Source organism: Cebus imitator, unplaced genomic scaffold (genome assembly GCF_001604975.1).
Source record: "Cebus imitator isolate Cc_AM_T3 unplaced genomic scaffold, Cebus_imitator-1.0 Scaffold119, whole genome shotgun sequence".
Taxonomy (NCBI): domain Eukaryota; kingdom Metazoa; phylum Chordata; class Mammalia; order Primates; family Cebidae; genus Cebus; species Cebus imitator.
The window spans coordinates 1002912-1017541 of NW_016107434.1; the positions used below are offsets into that span (position 1 = coordinate 1002912).

A 14630-nucleotide genomic window follows, 5' to 3' on the forward strand; every position below is an offset into this window, starting at 1 on the left:
CACATTGGGTCATATGAAGTAAGCTATTTTATTTTACATATTGTAATGGAAAACTTTTAAGCAAAGCATTTTCTTTAATAAATTGGATATTTCTCACAGCTTAAATACTGTAAAATAACCTCCTCATGTTCTCCTGTGAACCACATCATCAATGTTCTTCATGTTTTATTTTCCTGACACACCAGTTAATATGTTATTTCCACTGAACACAATACTGGTCTTCAAACTATCCACAGTATTTAGGGATGCCACTTCCCACCCAACCAACAATTTGATAAGTTATTATAAGACTGGAAACAACGAAGAGGAGTGGAAGATCTTTCCAGTTCATTTTCAATGGGTACCAAGCATGACGATACCTACAGTTCACAGATTTCTGGTGACAGTTAAAATTTTAGCAACACACTTTTCCAACCTCAGAAACATAGGGACCAAGAAAACACCTCTGTCACAAGTACCACTGATCAACCCAGAAAATCCCACCAAAATGGTAGTAGAGAGTTAATAAATCAACTCCTACTGCTTTAAACCCCAATTCAAAACTCTGTGACTTCCAACCTGTTTGGGTTAATCCCTAGACAGGTGGCAACCTTACTTAGAGTAAATTAACCACCCCCTAATTGTACAAAAAGAGCTTGCTGATAATTGACAGGAACACAGCTAAATATGACTGTGACCCTTAGGGAATAAAAAAATTACATAACCTCCTTAGAGGTTAAGGGAATAGTGACTTCTATAAACAGAGATTTTAATTTAACAGAAAACATTTAAAAATAAAGTTTAGGTATACAGTCTTTTAAGAAATTAAAACAGACATCATAAGCAGGTAAATACAGAGCTGCTGTGGGAGGAAATTAAATTATCCAAGACTGCTTTTACCCAGGAGCTTTTTAAGCTTCAAGCTGTATGGCTTATTTTGGATGATTTTTCAACCAGATAATAAAAAGCAATTTCATTGAAGTGCTACAGTCACAGAGTTTACCACATGAAATCCTTCTAAGCTTCATTTCCACATCTCTTCATGGGTACACCCCTAGCATTTGTTCATTCTTTGGGAAGCATACTTTCCTCCATGTGTGTGCAGAGTCCCCTGGAAAAAATCCCAAACTTCATCATTCCCCTATTCTCATTTGCTTCAAAAAGTACTCGGCTTTCTGGAAATGTAGAAGTCAGACTTTCAGTCATCTTCATAAGCCAAAAAGTATATTTGTTCCTTTTCCATTAAAAAGAGCAGAAGTCACATGGGAGCCAGTATTTCTAAAATAATGAATCAAAACTTTGAAAGACCCATGCTCAGAAATATATTCATATTCTATATATTTATATATAAAATATATGTAACACTACACAATGCATGATGCTTTTAAAAAACCACCATCAAGGTTATCTGCTGTGACTTCATATCATCAGACAGAAGGAGGCGGATGGAATTCTGGAGTAAGATAACACTCATGTCAAAACAAATAACAAAAGAAACTCGTAGTCCTCCAGCATGCTAATGAGCAAGTGATAAGCTATAGGTCAAATTCCCACTTCTACAATCAAAACTTATCATAGGAGCTCTTGAAAAGGGAGTGCATCTGTCATATATTAATGACTTCAAGCATTCATTAAACTTTTAGGTATATAGGAAAACTTAAAAGCACTTCACAACTCCTTGTGGGTATAATTAGCCTGTTGGAATTGTTGGCAATTCTCATTTCGGGACTTTAAAAGGTCACTCCACTCTTTAAGATACCAAATTTGGAGGTACTTTCCCTTCTGGACAGATTAGGCACACCCTGCAATTAGTATACACAGCTGCACCTGTTGCAAAGCCTTCAATGATGTAAATGGGGACAGTCAACAACATTCTAAATTCTTGAGGGACTATTAGATCTTGGAAACCAAGTGATGAACAAATCTGATGTCTGCTATTAAGGTGACGGATGGTGGTCACACCCTGACCACACACAGAAGCCACATTTTTTATTTATAGGCAATTCCAGCTAACACAGAAACCTCAATCACTTGACTCTCTCAATCTTGTATGCAGTCAACATGCAATTTTGCTATTTAACAGAACTAAGTTTTTCATAATCTAGTTGAGTTTCTACAAAGAACAAAGAGAATTCCAGGTTTAAAAAGAATACAAGTAACAAAAAAAGCATTATTTATTTATCTAAACTTTACTAAATCATGGTGAAGTAAAAATGCTGCTAGTCACATAAGGGGAAAAGTCTTAACAGTTTATAAATTTGTAGCTCAAAGCTACTCAAATACTTTAATCGGTTAATCCTTTACAAAAGTATGATACACATTGACAATGATAGTGATTTCACTGCTATAGTATAAAATAATATAGATATTTAAAAGAAATGCATTTAAGAAAAAGGTATGAATTTAAGAAATCAGATTCAAAGTTTGAGAAAGTCTGATATAATTGTCATTAAATAGTAGTTAAATCTTAAACATAAAGCCATAAATTATGTCCTTCCTTACTTCCTTCTGTCCTTTTCTAATGAAAGAGAAGCGCAGAGGACACGGTTCTAAAGCCCCCCTTCTCTTTAAACCATGTGTGTCTTAGACATTTTCTATGCCAGAAAACACAATTCTGTGGCAGCTGATATATGTGGCCACATAAACAAAAAAGAAATACCATAATGCTGTTTTAAGCTAAGATATCCTTGGTACATCTATTAGGCAAAGAACCTCTTATTGTCACCACAATATGTGAAATATCATCATATATGCTTAAGTGCTTTTTCTTCATATAGAAACTCTTTTCAAAACATAATTGGAATTTTATAAAACAGGAAAAGAGCTTTTTTTAAAGGCATTTTACTACCTTACTGCTAAGGAGGCATACTTTCTTCTGAGTGTATTCAACTATATGTAGAAATACTTTTAAAAGTGATGAGACTACTTCAAAATTAGCATTCTAACTTGAATAAAACCAGCAGGAGTTGATTACATTCTTACTGCTCTCCAGAAGTATTTTCATCTGATATTTACTTTAAAATGTGTATTTGTGTGTGTGTGTGGTATATGTGCTCACCTTTAAAAAGTCATAGAATTATGGAATTGATAATTTTTTTTACGTTTGCTGTTGGGTCTATATGGTAATCAAATTTAGAAAACTATAAATTATATTTAAATTTATTATTTACAAGCAATTAATTATAAGAAAAAACAGCCAGGTGGCTTTCATTATATAAATTACTGTTAATGACAGAGACCTCATGCTGCGACTGTATTTAGCATTTGCATGTGTCAAGTGCACATAGTGGTGTGAAACTCCCCTCTTCAGAGTGGAACCAGGCATTGAAGCAGAAGGCAAGACACCCAAGTTTCGGATCACACCCGAACCAGTCCTTTCAGCCTGACATATTCCAAAGGTTTCCAAGTTTGTAGCAGAAAATTTGTCTTGCAATAACGTTTTGGGGAAACAGCTTTCAAACCAGATACAGAATTACTGATCATCAAATAGTGTTTACTTACACTTAGTTACTTAAAGTCCTATCTGTATGATTTAAATATTACCAAAACAAATGTTTAATCAATTTGCCATAAACCAAGTAAGGCATCTATTAATGTCTCACAAATGCAGTTTTTAAAATAATGTTTAATGTTGCTTTCCTACTACAGAAACTGTGCTAAATAAATGAACAATAACTTTCTTTTCAGGGTTCTGTCTCTCTTGTTTTACTTAGCCTTTTGTAGTGATTCTTCCAACTCTACGGTAGGTATAAGTCCCTTCCAAAACAATGAAGAATTTTATGTCTTTATGCTGAGAAAAAAAACTTGAGTTTCAAGGATATAATAGAATAGGAGTTCATATGATACAGAAGGAAACAGAAAAAAAATAAAAATAAATAGCGAATAAGTTTTATCCTATTTCAAACACCATCCCAAACAGAGGCCTAAATAAGTATTTCCAACCCCCTCCCTCAGTACCATCAGAAAAGGGAGAAAGTTTTAAGAAAATGTTTTGTAAATGATAGAATAAAATTCCAAAATTACTAGAGTCTTCCTTTCTAAGCAAATAAAAAATTATTAAAAATTTAACTGAAAACTCTCTATTGAGATCGCTCTCTGGCATTCAAGAATTAACTGCCTAGTGAAGATTATCTAACCCTTCACTTTTCTTCTTCCTTTAAGAAGTCTGCCTTATAAACAACCACCAGAGATATGGGTAATGGAAGCAGGTTAGGAGGGAGTATATCTTTAGCCTCTGAGAAGTTAGTCTACATTTGGGGAGCACAAAGAAAAGGTGGGCATAAAATAATGGCTAATAGTTAAGGAAGGAGAGTCTGCACTTACTAAGTACAAGGATAAAGTAACAGGATGGAGTTTTTCAGCTAAAAGAAGGTACTAATTTACTCACATTATCTTTGGTTAAAGTGATGATCCTGGTGAAGGTGTGGGGTTTGTACATTTAGCACCAATGATGCCATCATGGCTCAAAAACATAACATCTCTTTAAGAATCACTTTAGAACCACTTTAGCAGTTACACAAGAAAACCAACTTCACAGTCACATCTTACATCTCACCAAACTACAGGGTGGCCACCAAGTCTAGAAACACAGACAAACATCCAATAAGGGATTTATTGCTACTGAATTATAACACATGGCAAAATAATTATGTCTCTAGAATTCACGATCACCTGCTAACATCAGCCTCCTTTTTTCGAACTTAACGATGCCTGTTTGTCTCCATTATCAAAGCACCAAAGACACTGAGCCACATACTCTAAAAATACTTGCCAAAAGAGAAGTCTCAAAAGTGTTTTTGCTATGATTACAGTGTGTCCCCAGGAGGAAACAGTATTCATTACAGCACTTTTAAAACACTGAGTCACTAATTGATAGTTGCAATACATGCGAGGGAAAATGAAAGTTCAGTTACTAGAGGACATTAGAAGAGTTAGATAGAAGACAAGATGTAGGTGCTGACAGCCTGGCAGGCACAGGGCACACCACCAACCGAAACCATCAGCACCACCCACTGGAGCGGCTGGTAGCATTCACTCTGAGCACATACGCTTAAGAATTCACAGCAAGTGAAATTCAAACTCTTTCCTTCTTACTGTTACATAATAATTTTTCAGCACCCTATCAAGACTTTTTCATGTATTCCTAATCTCAATTAGTAGTAATAGTAGTAATAGTAGCTTTATCGCTATGAATACAAAAAACAAAAATTGAGAGCTGCCTATCAAAAAAAGCCTGAGTGTTTTGGTGTCTGGTGCAAGTTAATGATTCAGTGATACTGTGATCGGGTCATGTTCATGATGAATTTTCAGAGGGCAGCCTAGAAAAGTCAGTCAGCACTGCTGTCTATTTTTATGATGCTGGAGGCAGTACAATGGTAGAGCTCACTGGCGCTGTGTGCCAGGCAGGACACGAGGATTTTACTCACAGGGTTAGGAATTCCAATCACAGAGAAGGCCAAAGGCAAGGCCTAATGTAGACAGTTAAGATAAAGCAGCTTAGCTTGAAGAGGAAGATAAAAATGTTCTGCTTTGGAAACTGCCATATTTGTGACCTCATGGCAGACTGAGAAACCCAAAGAGCTCCACAAATCACACAAGTAGTTAGTTCACTGGTGTTTAACAATGCCGTGTGGCGGCTCAGTTGTGAATCCCCAGAAAGAGAAGTTCATGAGGTTTAACAACAGGTGACTGATCACCTCAGTAGGTCCAATTTTGCAAAAATATCCATGCCAAAGATCACAGAGGCACCTGTTTGACATGGTCGAGGTTGGTAAGTGTTACACTAGTCTCCATCTGAATTATGTAAGCTACACGCCTAAGATTACAAAAAGAAAACGGGGGATAGAAAAAGGCCAAATCTGCAATCACAAACCTGCCTTGATTCCAGCCACTAAAATGTCACATAAAGACCCCCTTTCAGTTCAAGTTAACCTGTCCTCAAGGGTAGGACACTTACACATGGTACCTAGTCTCAACCCCTAATGAAATCCCGGTTGGTAAGGTCATTCACATTCTAAAAGGGAACCAACTCCTCACACTGCAGAATGTTAGCACTGCACAATAATCCACAGTTAAGTAAATGCTGAAAGGAACCTTTTACTCCTTTTTTTTTTTAATAACCCTATTTGGGACATCAAAACACTGTAGCATTACTTCCTAAAAATAAAAGAAATCATGTTGAATCACATGAAACAGATCTATTTACTGTCCGTCACTCCAGAGTAAAAGTCAATGACTAACTTAGAATTAACCATTGAAATAGGGAAAAAGACAAATAAAAATGGATTGAAAAGTCTATCTACAAATGTTGAGGTAAGAATTCATCTAGGACCCATTTCTTTTGTCCAGTTTTACATCAAAGTTTTATAAATTACTGAAAACTATACTTTGATGGAAAACATGACTCTACTACTAGTTCTCCTGGTGTACATGGCACCAGAATTAATGTCTTTGACATGTGGTTGTGGATTTTTACACTGCCACCAAAGTGCTCAGTGAATATACAAATTTCACTAAACCAAGCCATAAACAAATCTTTAACTGAAAAGGTCTGTCTACTCATTTATAATCTGTTACCTGGAAAAAAAGCAGAAGGTCTCTCTAGCCACCTAATCACCATATCAATGACACATGCCACAAGAGAGAAGCACTAGTTTATTTGATTGATCATGGTAGATAAACTCCAAATAACAGAGAAATTAACAAATGCTTGACATTTGCTCAACATCCATTATTCTGACACTGCTTTCAGAATTTCAAAGCCTGGGAGTATGCTTAATCAACATTCATATTCCCTTGTGAGCTACAGGCACCATATTGCACCCCGCCTTCACACTGATGAAAACTGCATATTGGCCATTTCCAAAATGTTCTGGGACTCCACACAGGGCCCCTTTTCTCTCTTGTTCCTGCTCTGCAGTTTTCTTTTAAACACTTCCAAGACAAAAGCATCTGCCAGTTTTTCTCTCTAGGGATGTATGCAAAATGAACTTAACAGTTTTAAGGCAGGAGTAACCCTCACATCTAAATTCATTCATAGGACAGAAAAGGGCCTAAGAGGCCTCTCCAGGGACAAAACCCTGCTGAAATTCTCCCCACACACAACAGTGGGAGCTTTATAAAATCTAAGTCCAGACAATTTCCAATTCAAATGCCCAACATAGCATGACCTTTGTCAGATCTCTGAGCCCAAGATGCACCCATGATTTTTTATTCTAACCAGCACAGACATTAGACAGGGCACTATTGCTAAGCAGGAGGTTCAATATTTGCATGCTCTTCTATTGTGAAAATGTAACAGTGACAGCACTGTGTCAAATTCTTTTCCCTCTAGAACTTTAACTCCATAGGAGAGGCATGGCTGACAGATGACTCCCCAACATCTGTGTTATGTACACTGCACAGCTGAGGAGCCCTGGATCACTGTCAGAACATCGTGGAGCTGACCTGCACCTTTCTTAAGCCTTCTTCTTAGCCCTGCCCAACCCGCAAATATATAAATAACTATAATACAAATAGTGCAATTTTTAACAAAATATAAAGATGGCAAGACAGATTAACATAATTTATAGTCATTAAGCTGTTCATGTAGCAGCTCAACATATGTTGTATAAATGTCCTATACCGAATAATTTATCAGATTTGACACAGTGTACATCATATTGTTTTATTTAATACACTTACTAAAATATCATGGATCAAGCATCACTTCTGAGAGCACTGAGAAAGCACTAGAAAATATTTATTCACCTCCCGTGATTTATTTTGATCACCCTTACAGCTACATGACAAAGTAGAACTCACAAAATTACAAGGTTAAGGTTTACACAGCCATTGCTTCATATGCTAAAATACAACAAATGTCTCCATGTCTGTGTTGTATTTTACTTTCATTTAGTGTTAAGTAGAACAGTAGACCAAGCACTTAGCTGCCTACTGAATATTTTAATATTTTTAAATAGGACTTAAATATCTTGAACCAGAGAGTGGCAGCTTAAGTAACAATTTCAGGAAAGAATAGTAAGTACTTTGTAGAGTACTAGTTAGAACAATAATGGCCAAAAAAAAAAAAAAAAAAAAAAAAAAAAAAAAGAAAAAAAGAAATCACAGAAAAAAAAAAAAAAAAAAAAAAAAAAAAGCATGCGTCAAAGTCGTCATCTCCTCAAAGGAGATCATAAAAATAAGCACTGGCCCACATCAGAAAGTTAGCAAGAATTCACTGAATGCATAAAAGAACACAATACAATGTTAGGCAATACAGGGTAGAGCTGGAAGATCAAATCACAGCAAAGCACACAGCTCCAATCCAAAGGATCTCAAAATTAATTCAAATAGAAAGCAAAAGAGAGAAATGTACACATTCCAAATGAATGGGTAAAAGTAGCTACAATGGTCAAAACAAACAAACAAAAATTCTCAATAGAGGTAATCTAATATTCAAGAAACAACAACAACAACAAAAAAGGATTGGGGAGGGAGAGATGGGGAAAAGAAGGGCAGGAAAGGAGGGGGTGGAAAGGGGAAGGACAGAAGGAAGGAGAGAGGACAAGACAAAGGGAGAAAGGGAAGGAAATAGATTAGACGTGCCACCTGAGATTCCTCGCACTTGAGATTCTTTTTCATCACTTTTCTCCTAAAATATTTTATCTGGGGGCAGGTCTCCAAGAAAAAGGAAATGAAAAGGATGGTAAAAAGATCAGCAATGGGAGAGGAGCTGAGAGCTTCAAAAGGCAAGGTCAACAGAGCTTTTCAAAAAAAGCATGAATGTTTGCTGGCCTGATCATGTCTGAGAGAACTATTAAAAACTTTACTGTATCAACTGCCTTGGGAAAGAATACTAAGCAAAAAACCTTTTGTTTCCAATGGGCTATTTTGTTTAAAATGTAGTAAAAGTGACATGAGGACAAGATAAGAAAATTATCTTTTTTAATAACTAAGTTAGGCCAGGTGTGGTGGCTCCCATCTCTAATCCAAGCACTTCGGGAGGCGGAGGTGGATGGATCACTTGAGTCCAGGAGTTCAAGAGCAGACTGGGCAACATAGCAAAATCCCATCTTTAAAAATAAAAAAATTAGCTGGGTGTGGTGGCACACACCTGTGGTCCCAGCTACTCAGGAGTCTGAGGTGGGAGGATCATCTGAGCCCAGGAGGTTGAGGCTGCAGTGAGCTGAGATTACACCACTGCACTCTAGCCTGGGCAAGAGAGCGAGACCCAGTCTCAAAAAAAAAAAAAAAAAAAGTAAGTTCTATCTCCATTTATGAGTGACAAATGAGAATTGTTCCCAAGTACCTACAAAATGCTCTTCTCACAAAAAAATACTCTCAGGTACCCAAAGAAGCTCCATATGTTTCAAGGTGTAAATACTACAATCCAGAAGCCAGGTGTCAGCTTCTCAAAAACTTGACCCTACCGTCGCATGACAGGAGAACTGACAGTCAATGAGATACTTCATGTGGAGCAAGGAAACCATGAAGCCATATAATATTAGATTGCAAGTCAGGCAGCAGAGTGATTTTAGATGAATAACAGGTTATTGTAAAAATACTGAAGGTTCTATCATACTGCACCCTCCAAAAGGAAAGATAAAGACTATGAAGTCAAATAGAGTTCACTATATAAAACAGTAAAGTTCCAATCTCCCAAAAGAAAAGAACTAAAAATAGGAAAATAATCTTGCTCAGTTTAATGCATGGTGATAATGGTACCTGAAAAATCCTAAGTAGAGAATAGTTTAACCCTTACAGCTTTATATCTGAGCAAAAAACGACGTTAGCCATAATGTAGGGTTTATATAAAAGTGAGCACCATTATTAACAGATAACCTTAAGAGTTGGGATGGTGGTAGGGAGGTTATGTATCAAAAAACGCAACAAGAGGTCATTGAGAGCACTGAAGAAAAGAACGAGTTTCAGCATTGCAAATTCTTGCTGGGACCCCTATCATCACCATCACTCTGCCGTTTTATTTCTAAACAAGAAATATATTTTACCTTTCTGAGATTATTTTCTGGTTACAAGCCAACCATTATGAACCTTTCAGTGAATCACTGAATAGGGCACTTAAAGGGATAAACAATTATAAAAATAACTCTGTCACAGGCGTATACATTTTATTTTATTTAGTGATGTAATAAGCTTAGGGGCATATATCAGGTCCAAAATGGTCTTGGTCATTAATTTAAGCAATAAATCATAGGTCTTGCCAACAATGACGGCAAACAGATGCTAACAAGGAAATGTATTATTTAATATTGCCATGTGTTATAAAAATGTAAGTGTGTTTAAGACATGTCTTAAATTTTTATAATAATATGCATTTAATACATTACTGTTTTGACACATGCAGGAATCAGATTTATAGGTCCCATTCCATAGCTGCTTCTTCTGTGAACATGAGAGCATATTCTGGGTTTTGTTTTTTTTTAAAGAGGGGAAACCTTTAAAGGGCATGTTTGCAACAATATCTAATTGGTTGTCTTGCTGTTTTGTAGTAAATAATGTCAGCATTGAAACTCATTAAAAAGAATGAATCTACATACTTTGCCTGAATTTGAAAATAGAACATTTAAGAATTATAATTTTTAAAGAAACACTATAGCCTAAGAAATATATAAGAGCACTTTTAAATCAAGTTGCCAACTAATTTTTTTTATATTCACTTTGAACTGTCCTGCATGATACCAGGCAAAAATTACTACTTTAATTAACAAGTTTACAAGTAAAGTTCAATATTCAAGACCGTGGATCTAAGAAAAACTCCACTTCGTATCTTCATGCAAAAATCCTAAGAATCAAACAGTAGTATAGCAGAACACAAAGCAATTTAAAATGGAGTCTATCCATAAATTTGGCAAATTATACCAAGCCATAATATTCCCCCTCTAAGAGTTCCTTTCAGAGCAGGTTTATATCCCTTTGCCAGCAGGTCGAATCTTCCTAGGAAGAGGGCTTGTGAGAAAAGGGAATTCGAGGCTAAAAGATTAATCCAAACCTCTTTTCAAAAAAAAAATAAGCTTTTTTTTTCACATCAACAAGACACTGACTCTACTAAATGTATTTTTGTTAGCAATTATTTTGTTTGAGTCTCCTTTTCAATCAACTCTCCTAACTGCCAGTATGCTCTTCCCTCTTTTTTGTGTAGGCAAGGAGTTCATTCTTTAGAACACTTGAGGAAGCAGTGCTCGGAGTGTGGAAACTAAATTTTCTTCATTAAATCTACTGAAGCAGATATTAAAAATGCATTTAATATACTGGCAATGGTCGGTGGGCACCGCTGACTGTGACAGGCCAGTTACTGATGATGTGCCGTCAGATGGCCTTCTCAGCAGGCGCCTGGGTCTCAGGCTGCTGAAGGACAGCAATATCTTCCCTTGTGTGTAAGCTCTATTCATCTCCCAAGTATTTACTAAATCACAGGCCTCTGCACACACAGTCCACGTTTTCAGTGTATGCTAACAAATGATGGATGGCCTCGTCAATTCCTTATGTCCTGAAAGCATGGTTTCCTGCCATTCCAATCATCAAACCTCAGCGCTTCAGAGCTGATCAGTCCCAGGGAATATATTTTGCAGGCTCGATTAAAAGAGTAGAAGTTCTTTCCATGAGAGTCTCTGGCACTTTCTTCAACTATTTGTTGTTTCAACCAATTATTTAGACAGAATATTCAATAGGTGCTCAGGTACTATAACATGGCCAGGTTTTTTCCTGATGTTGGCTAAGGTGCAATTTTTTTTTATGACAAATCAGTGAAGGTATTTGAAAATAAAATATTTGACAGTGAAATTCATGTTTTAAAACAATTTTCCTTCTAGGTACTGTGGGCAAAACCTTAAAAATACTTCATATCATCATATTATATTATATTTATTATACTGTAAGTGTATTAGCCAATACACTTCAAAGGAACTTCCAAGGCAACCGCCATTCTATAAATCATCTAAGCCTTTTAAGACAATAATTCACACACATTCTCTTAATTATAATCTAGATAAAGGCATACACTGCTTAAAAATTCTCCTGACAGTTCCAAAGTTGGATGACAAAAGTTCAACTTGTCAAAGAGAAAATCTTCTTAAAAGAACATTTCTTTTGATTTTCAAGGTTATATATGTCAGTTGTCTTTTCCATTAACCATAAGAACATTTTTTTCTATAGCCTACCTATGGAACAAAAAACACATAAGAGGACACTCATACCTTTTACTCAGAAACAGTAAACTTCATAAAAACTGATGAATTTACCACAACTAAACAGAAAGCTGAGCTTTGAAGAAATGGGGTGGTATTAAAGAGTCAAACAATTTGCTATAGATAAGCTTCTCCAAATGCTAAAACAAAAAAAAGTTTTTAAGGTGCTGGACTCCCATCTAGCCAATACCCACATAGGCACCAACATACCTCCAGTCAGTGTAAGATTCACCACGCTGTCCTGCCATTCACCTCAACCTTAACCTCAAGATTAAGCTCATTTTTATTGTGCACAAAGGTCATCTGTATTAGGTCAAAATTCAAAGTCCCTTGTCAGAAAAGGTTGATATATTCCAACCTTTCCTTTTCCATGCATCAAATTTTTCATGGTAAAGTCATATTCAGCAGACAGTATATTCAGCAATTTATTGTGCCATTGTAATACAGTGCAGAATACAATCGTCCAAAAAGCTATCACATGAATAAAATATTTTTCATGACTAGGAACCAAATCTAGACTCCTTATACACTTCTAACAGAGGAAATAAAAATAACCAAGTCTTACTTCCATGCTTCAGAAGAGTTATATGGGAAATAATTTTCCCTAAATACAATCTATAACATAACTATGCTTTTGCTTCCATAGTCTTTGGGAATAGGCAACTTTTTCTTTAGAGTGTCGCTCAAAATTTAAGTGATTTTTTTTTTTAATGCAAAAACCTCGAACTTGATTTAATAGTTTTATTCAAATCTGGCCTATGCAGTTTAACCAAAGTAGGTCTAAACTTGAAACCCTCTCTTTGTTCTAGAACCTAGAGGAAGATATGCTCTATGATAAAGTGAAAACTAAAGGAGAAAAATTACTGTCTTGCCCAATTCACTACTATTACAATTATGTGATCAGCAGAACTGCAGAAATAAGAAAAATTAAAGGAAATCTTTGAAGGCAGCATTATAGAATACGTGGTAATTAGTAAAACCGAAAGCCTTAAGGAATAATAAATCTATTCTCTTTGAAGAGTTTATGCAACTTCTTTGTGTTTACCACAAGGTCTTTTCATAATGAGTATTAGTATGATGAACGGTTTCAAGATCATTTTAAACACCCTCATTCTTCAAATCTGATTAGTACCTATATTGAACACTAAAATCAATGTTCACATTCACATGATGATCTAGGGTATCCTCTAAAATCTCCACGCTCTGGAAGACTTAGACTTGAACTTACATATTTACTGGAGTCAAGCTACTTCCTGATACAGCAGAACCCTGACTCTAAAACTCGTACTTGCTCAAATATCTTTCATAAATGCATAAACCCCTTCATACCAAGTTGAGACAAAAAAGTTAGAGGTTCCAGATATGAGTGGTTGCATTTGAGAAAAATACGTAGACAATAAATGACTTGGAAAGGGGTGGTTTTAGGTAAAATATTTTCAGTTCTAATATTGTGAGTCTAATTATCATAACCATAAATACATTGCAACAAGTAACCATGGATAGGTAATGGTACCAATAATGTAACAGCAGTAGCAACCAGTGTAGTAACAGGAACCGTGCTAATCATTTTATATGTACTATCTCGTTTCAAGTTAATCATTGTATAGGTACTATCTCATTTCAAGTTCATAACAATTCCATTTTATGAATAAGGACACCAAGGCACCAGAAAGTGAAGAAACTTACCAATTAGGTATCTTCCCTCTGTTTTTATATTGAATAACTGCCAAATGAAAATGTAACATCTGAGCTTGATGTCCCTAAATTTAATGTCCCTAAATTTAGCTAATTAATCTATTTTAAAAGGAATTCATTTTCCTAAATTAGACATGTATATATGGTTTTTTAAAAAAGTCAAGCAGTATTCTTTAGGCAAATTCAATCAAATGTCCATTATGAGTGTACCATAATACTTAGAATATACTAGGTATTCCTAAGGCCCAAGACTAGAATTCCAGTTCCCATGCTAACTACAGTAAGGGAAAAATAAGAAGAAAGCCCAACAATCACAAAAAATCTTATAATAATGAATGAGTTACACATAGTAGTAGTGGGAGTCTCTTTCAGAAAAAAAAGACTGTAAAAATCAGAACAAACAGGGTTAAAACACTTCTATAAAAGACATCCCTTGGAACCATAATGTACAAAAGTCTCAAACTGGTGATGGAGGGGCTGGAGAAGGGGAAGTCCAGGTTGTACCGTTTGCCAATTTGTGTAGTGTAAACACTCCCACTGTGGATGAATTTTAAGTTACCAATATGAGGTCGCGGTTCGTAGAGTCTGGAAAAGATGCTCACAATCAGCTCTCACAAGCTGGAAAGAGCACCAGCATCCACTGGCTGTAGGCCAAATTCAGCCCACAGACTTGTTCTGTTTGGCCAGGAAAATGTTGGCCCACACAGTGCTTTAAAAATTCAAACAAATTGACAACATTTAAAACTCAGGATATTTTATTCTTTCCTTAAA

At 35.8% G+C, this 14630-nt stretch overlaps 1 protein-coding gene across 4 annotated transcripts in view; it reads right to left on the reverse strand.

Annotated features, from left to right (window-relative positions):
- CDIN1 (CDAN1 interacting nuclease 1) overlaps positions 1-14630 on the reverse strand; it is a 275096-nt gene that overhangs the window by 246567 nt on the left and 13899 nt on the right. The window contains exon 1 of one of the 4 annotated variants that reach the window (XM_037742368.1): positions 983-2319. The exons of the other annotated variants lie outside the window; for them this stretch is intronic. Within the exon in view, the coding sequence (XP_037598296.1) occupies positions 983-987 (5 nt within the window). The 5' untranslated portion in view covers positions 988-2319. Of the gene's footprint in view, positions 1-982; positions 2320-14630 lie in introns of those variants that run through there. 4 annotated transcript variants of the gene reach the window in all.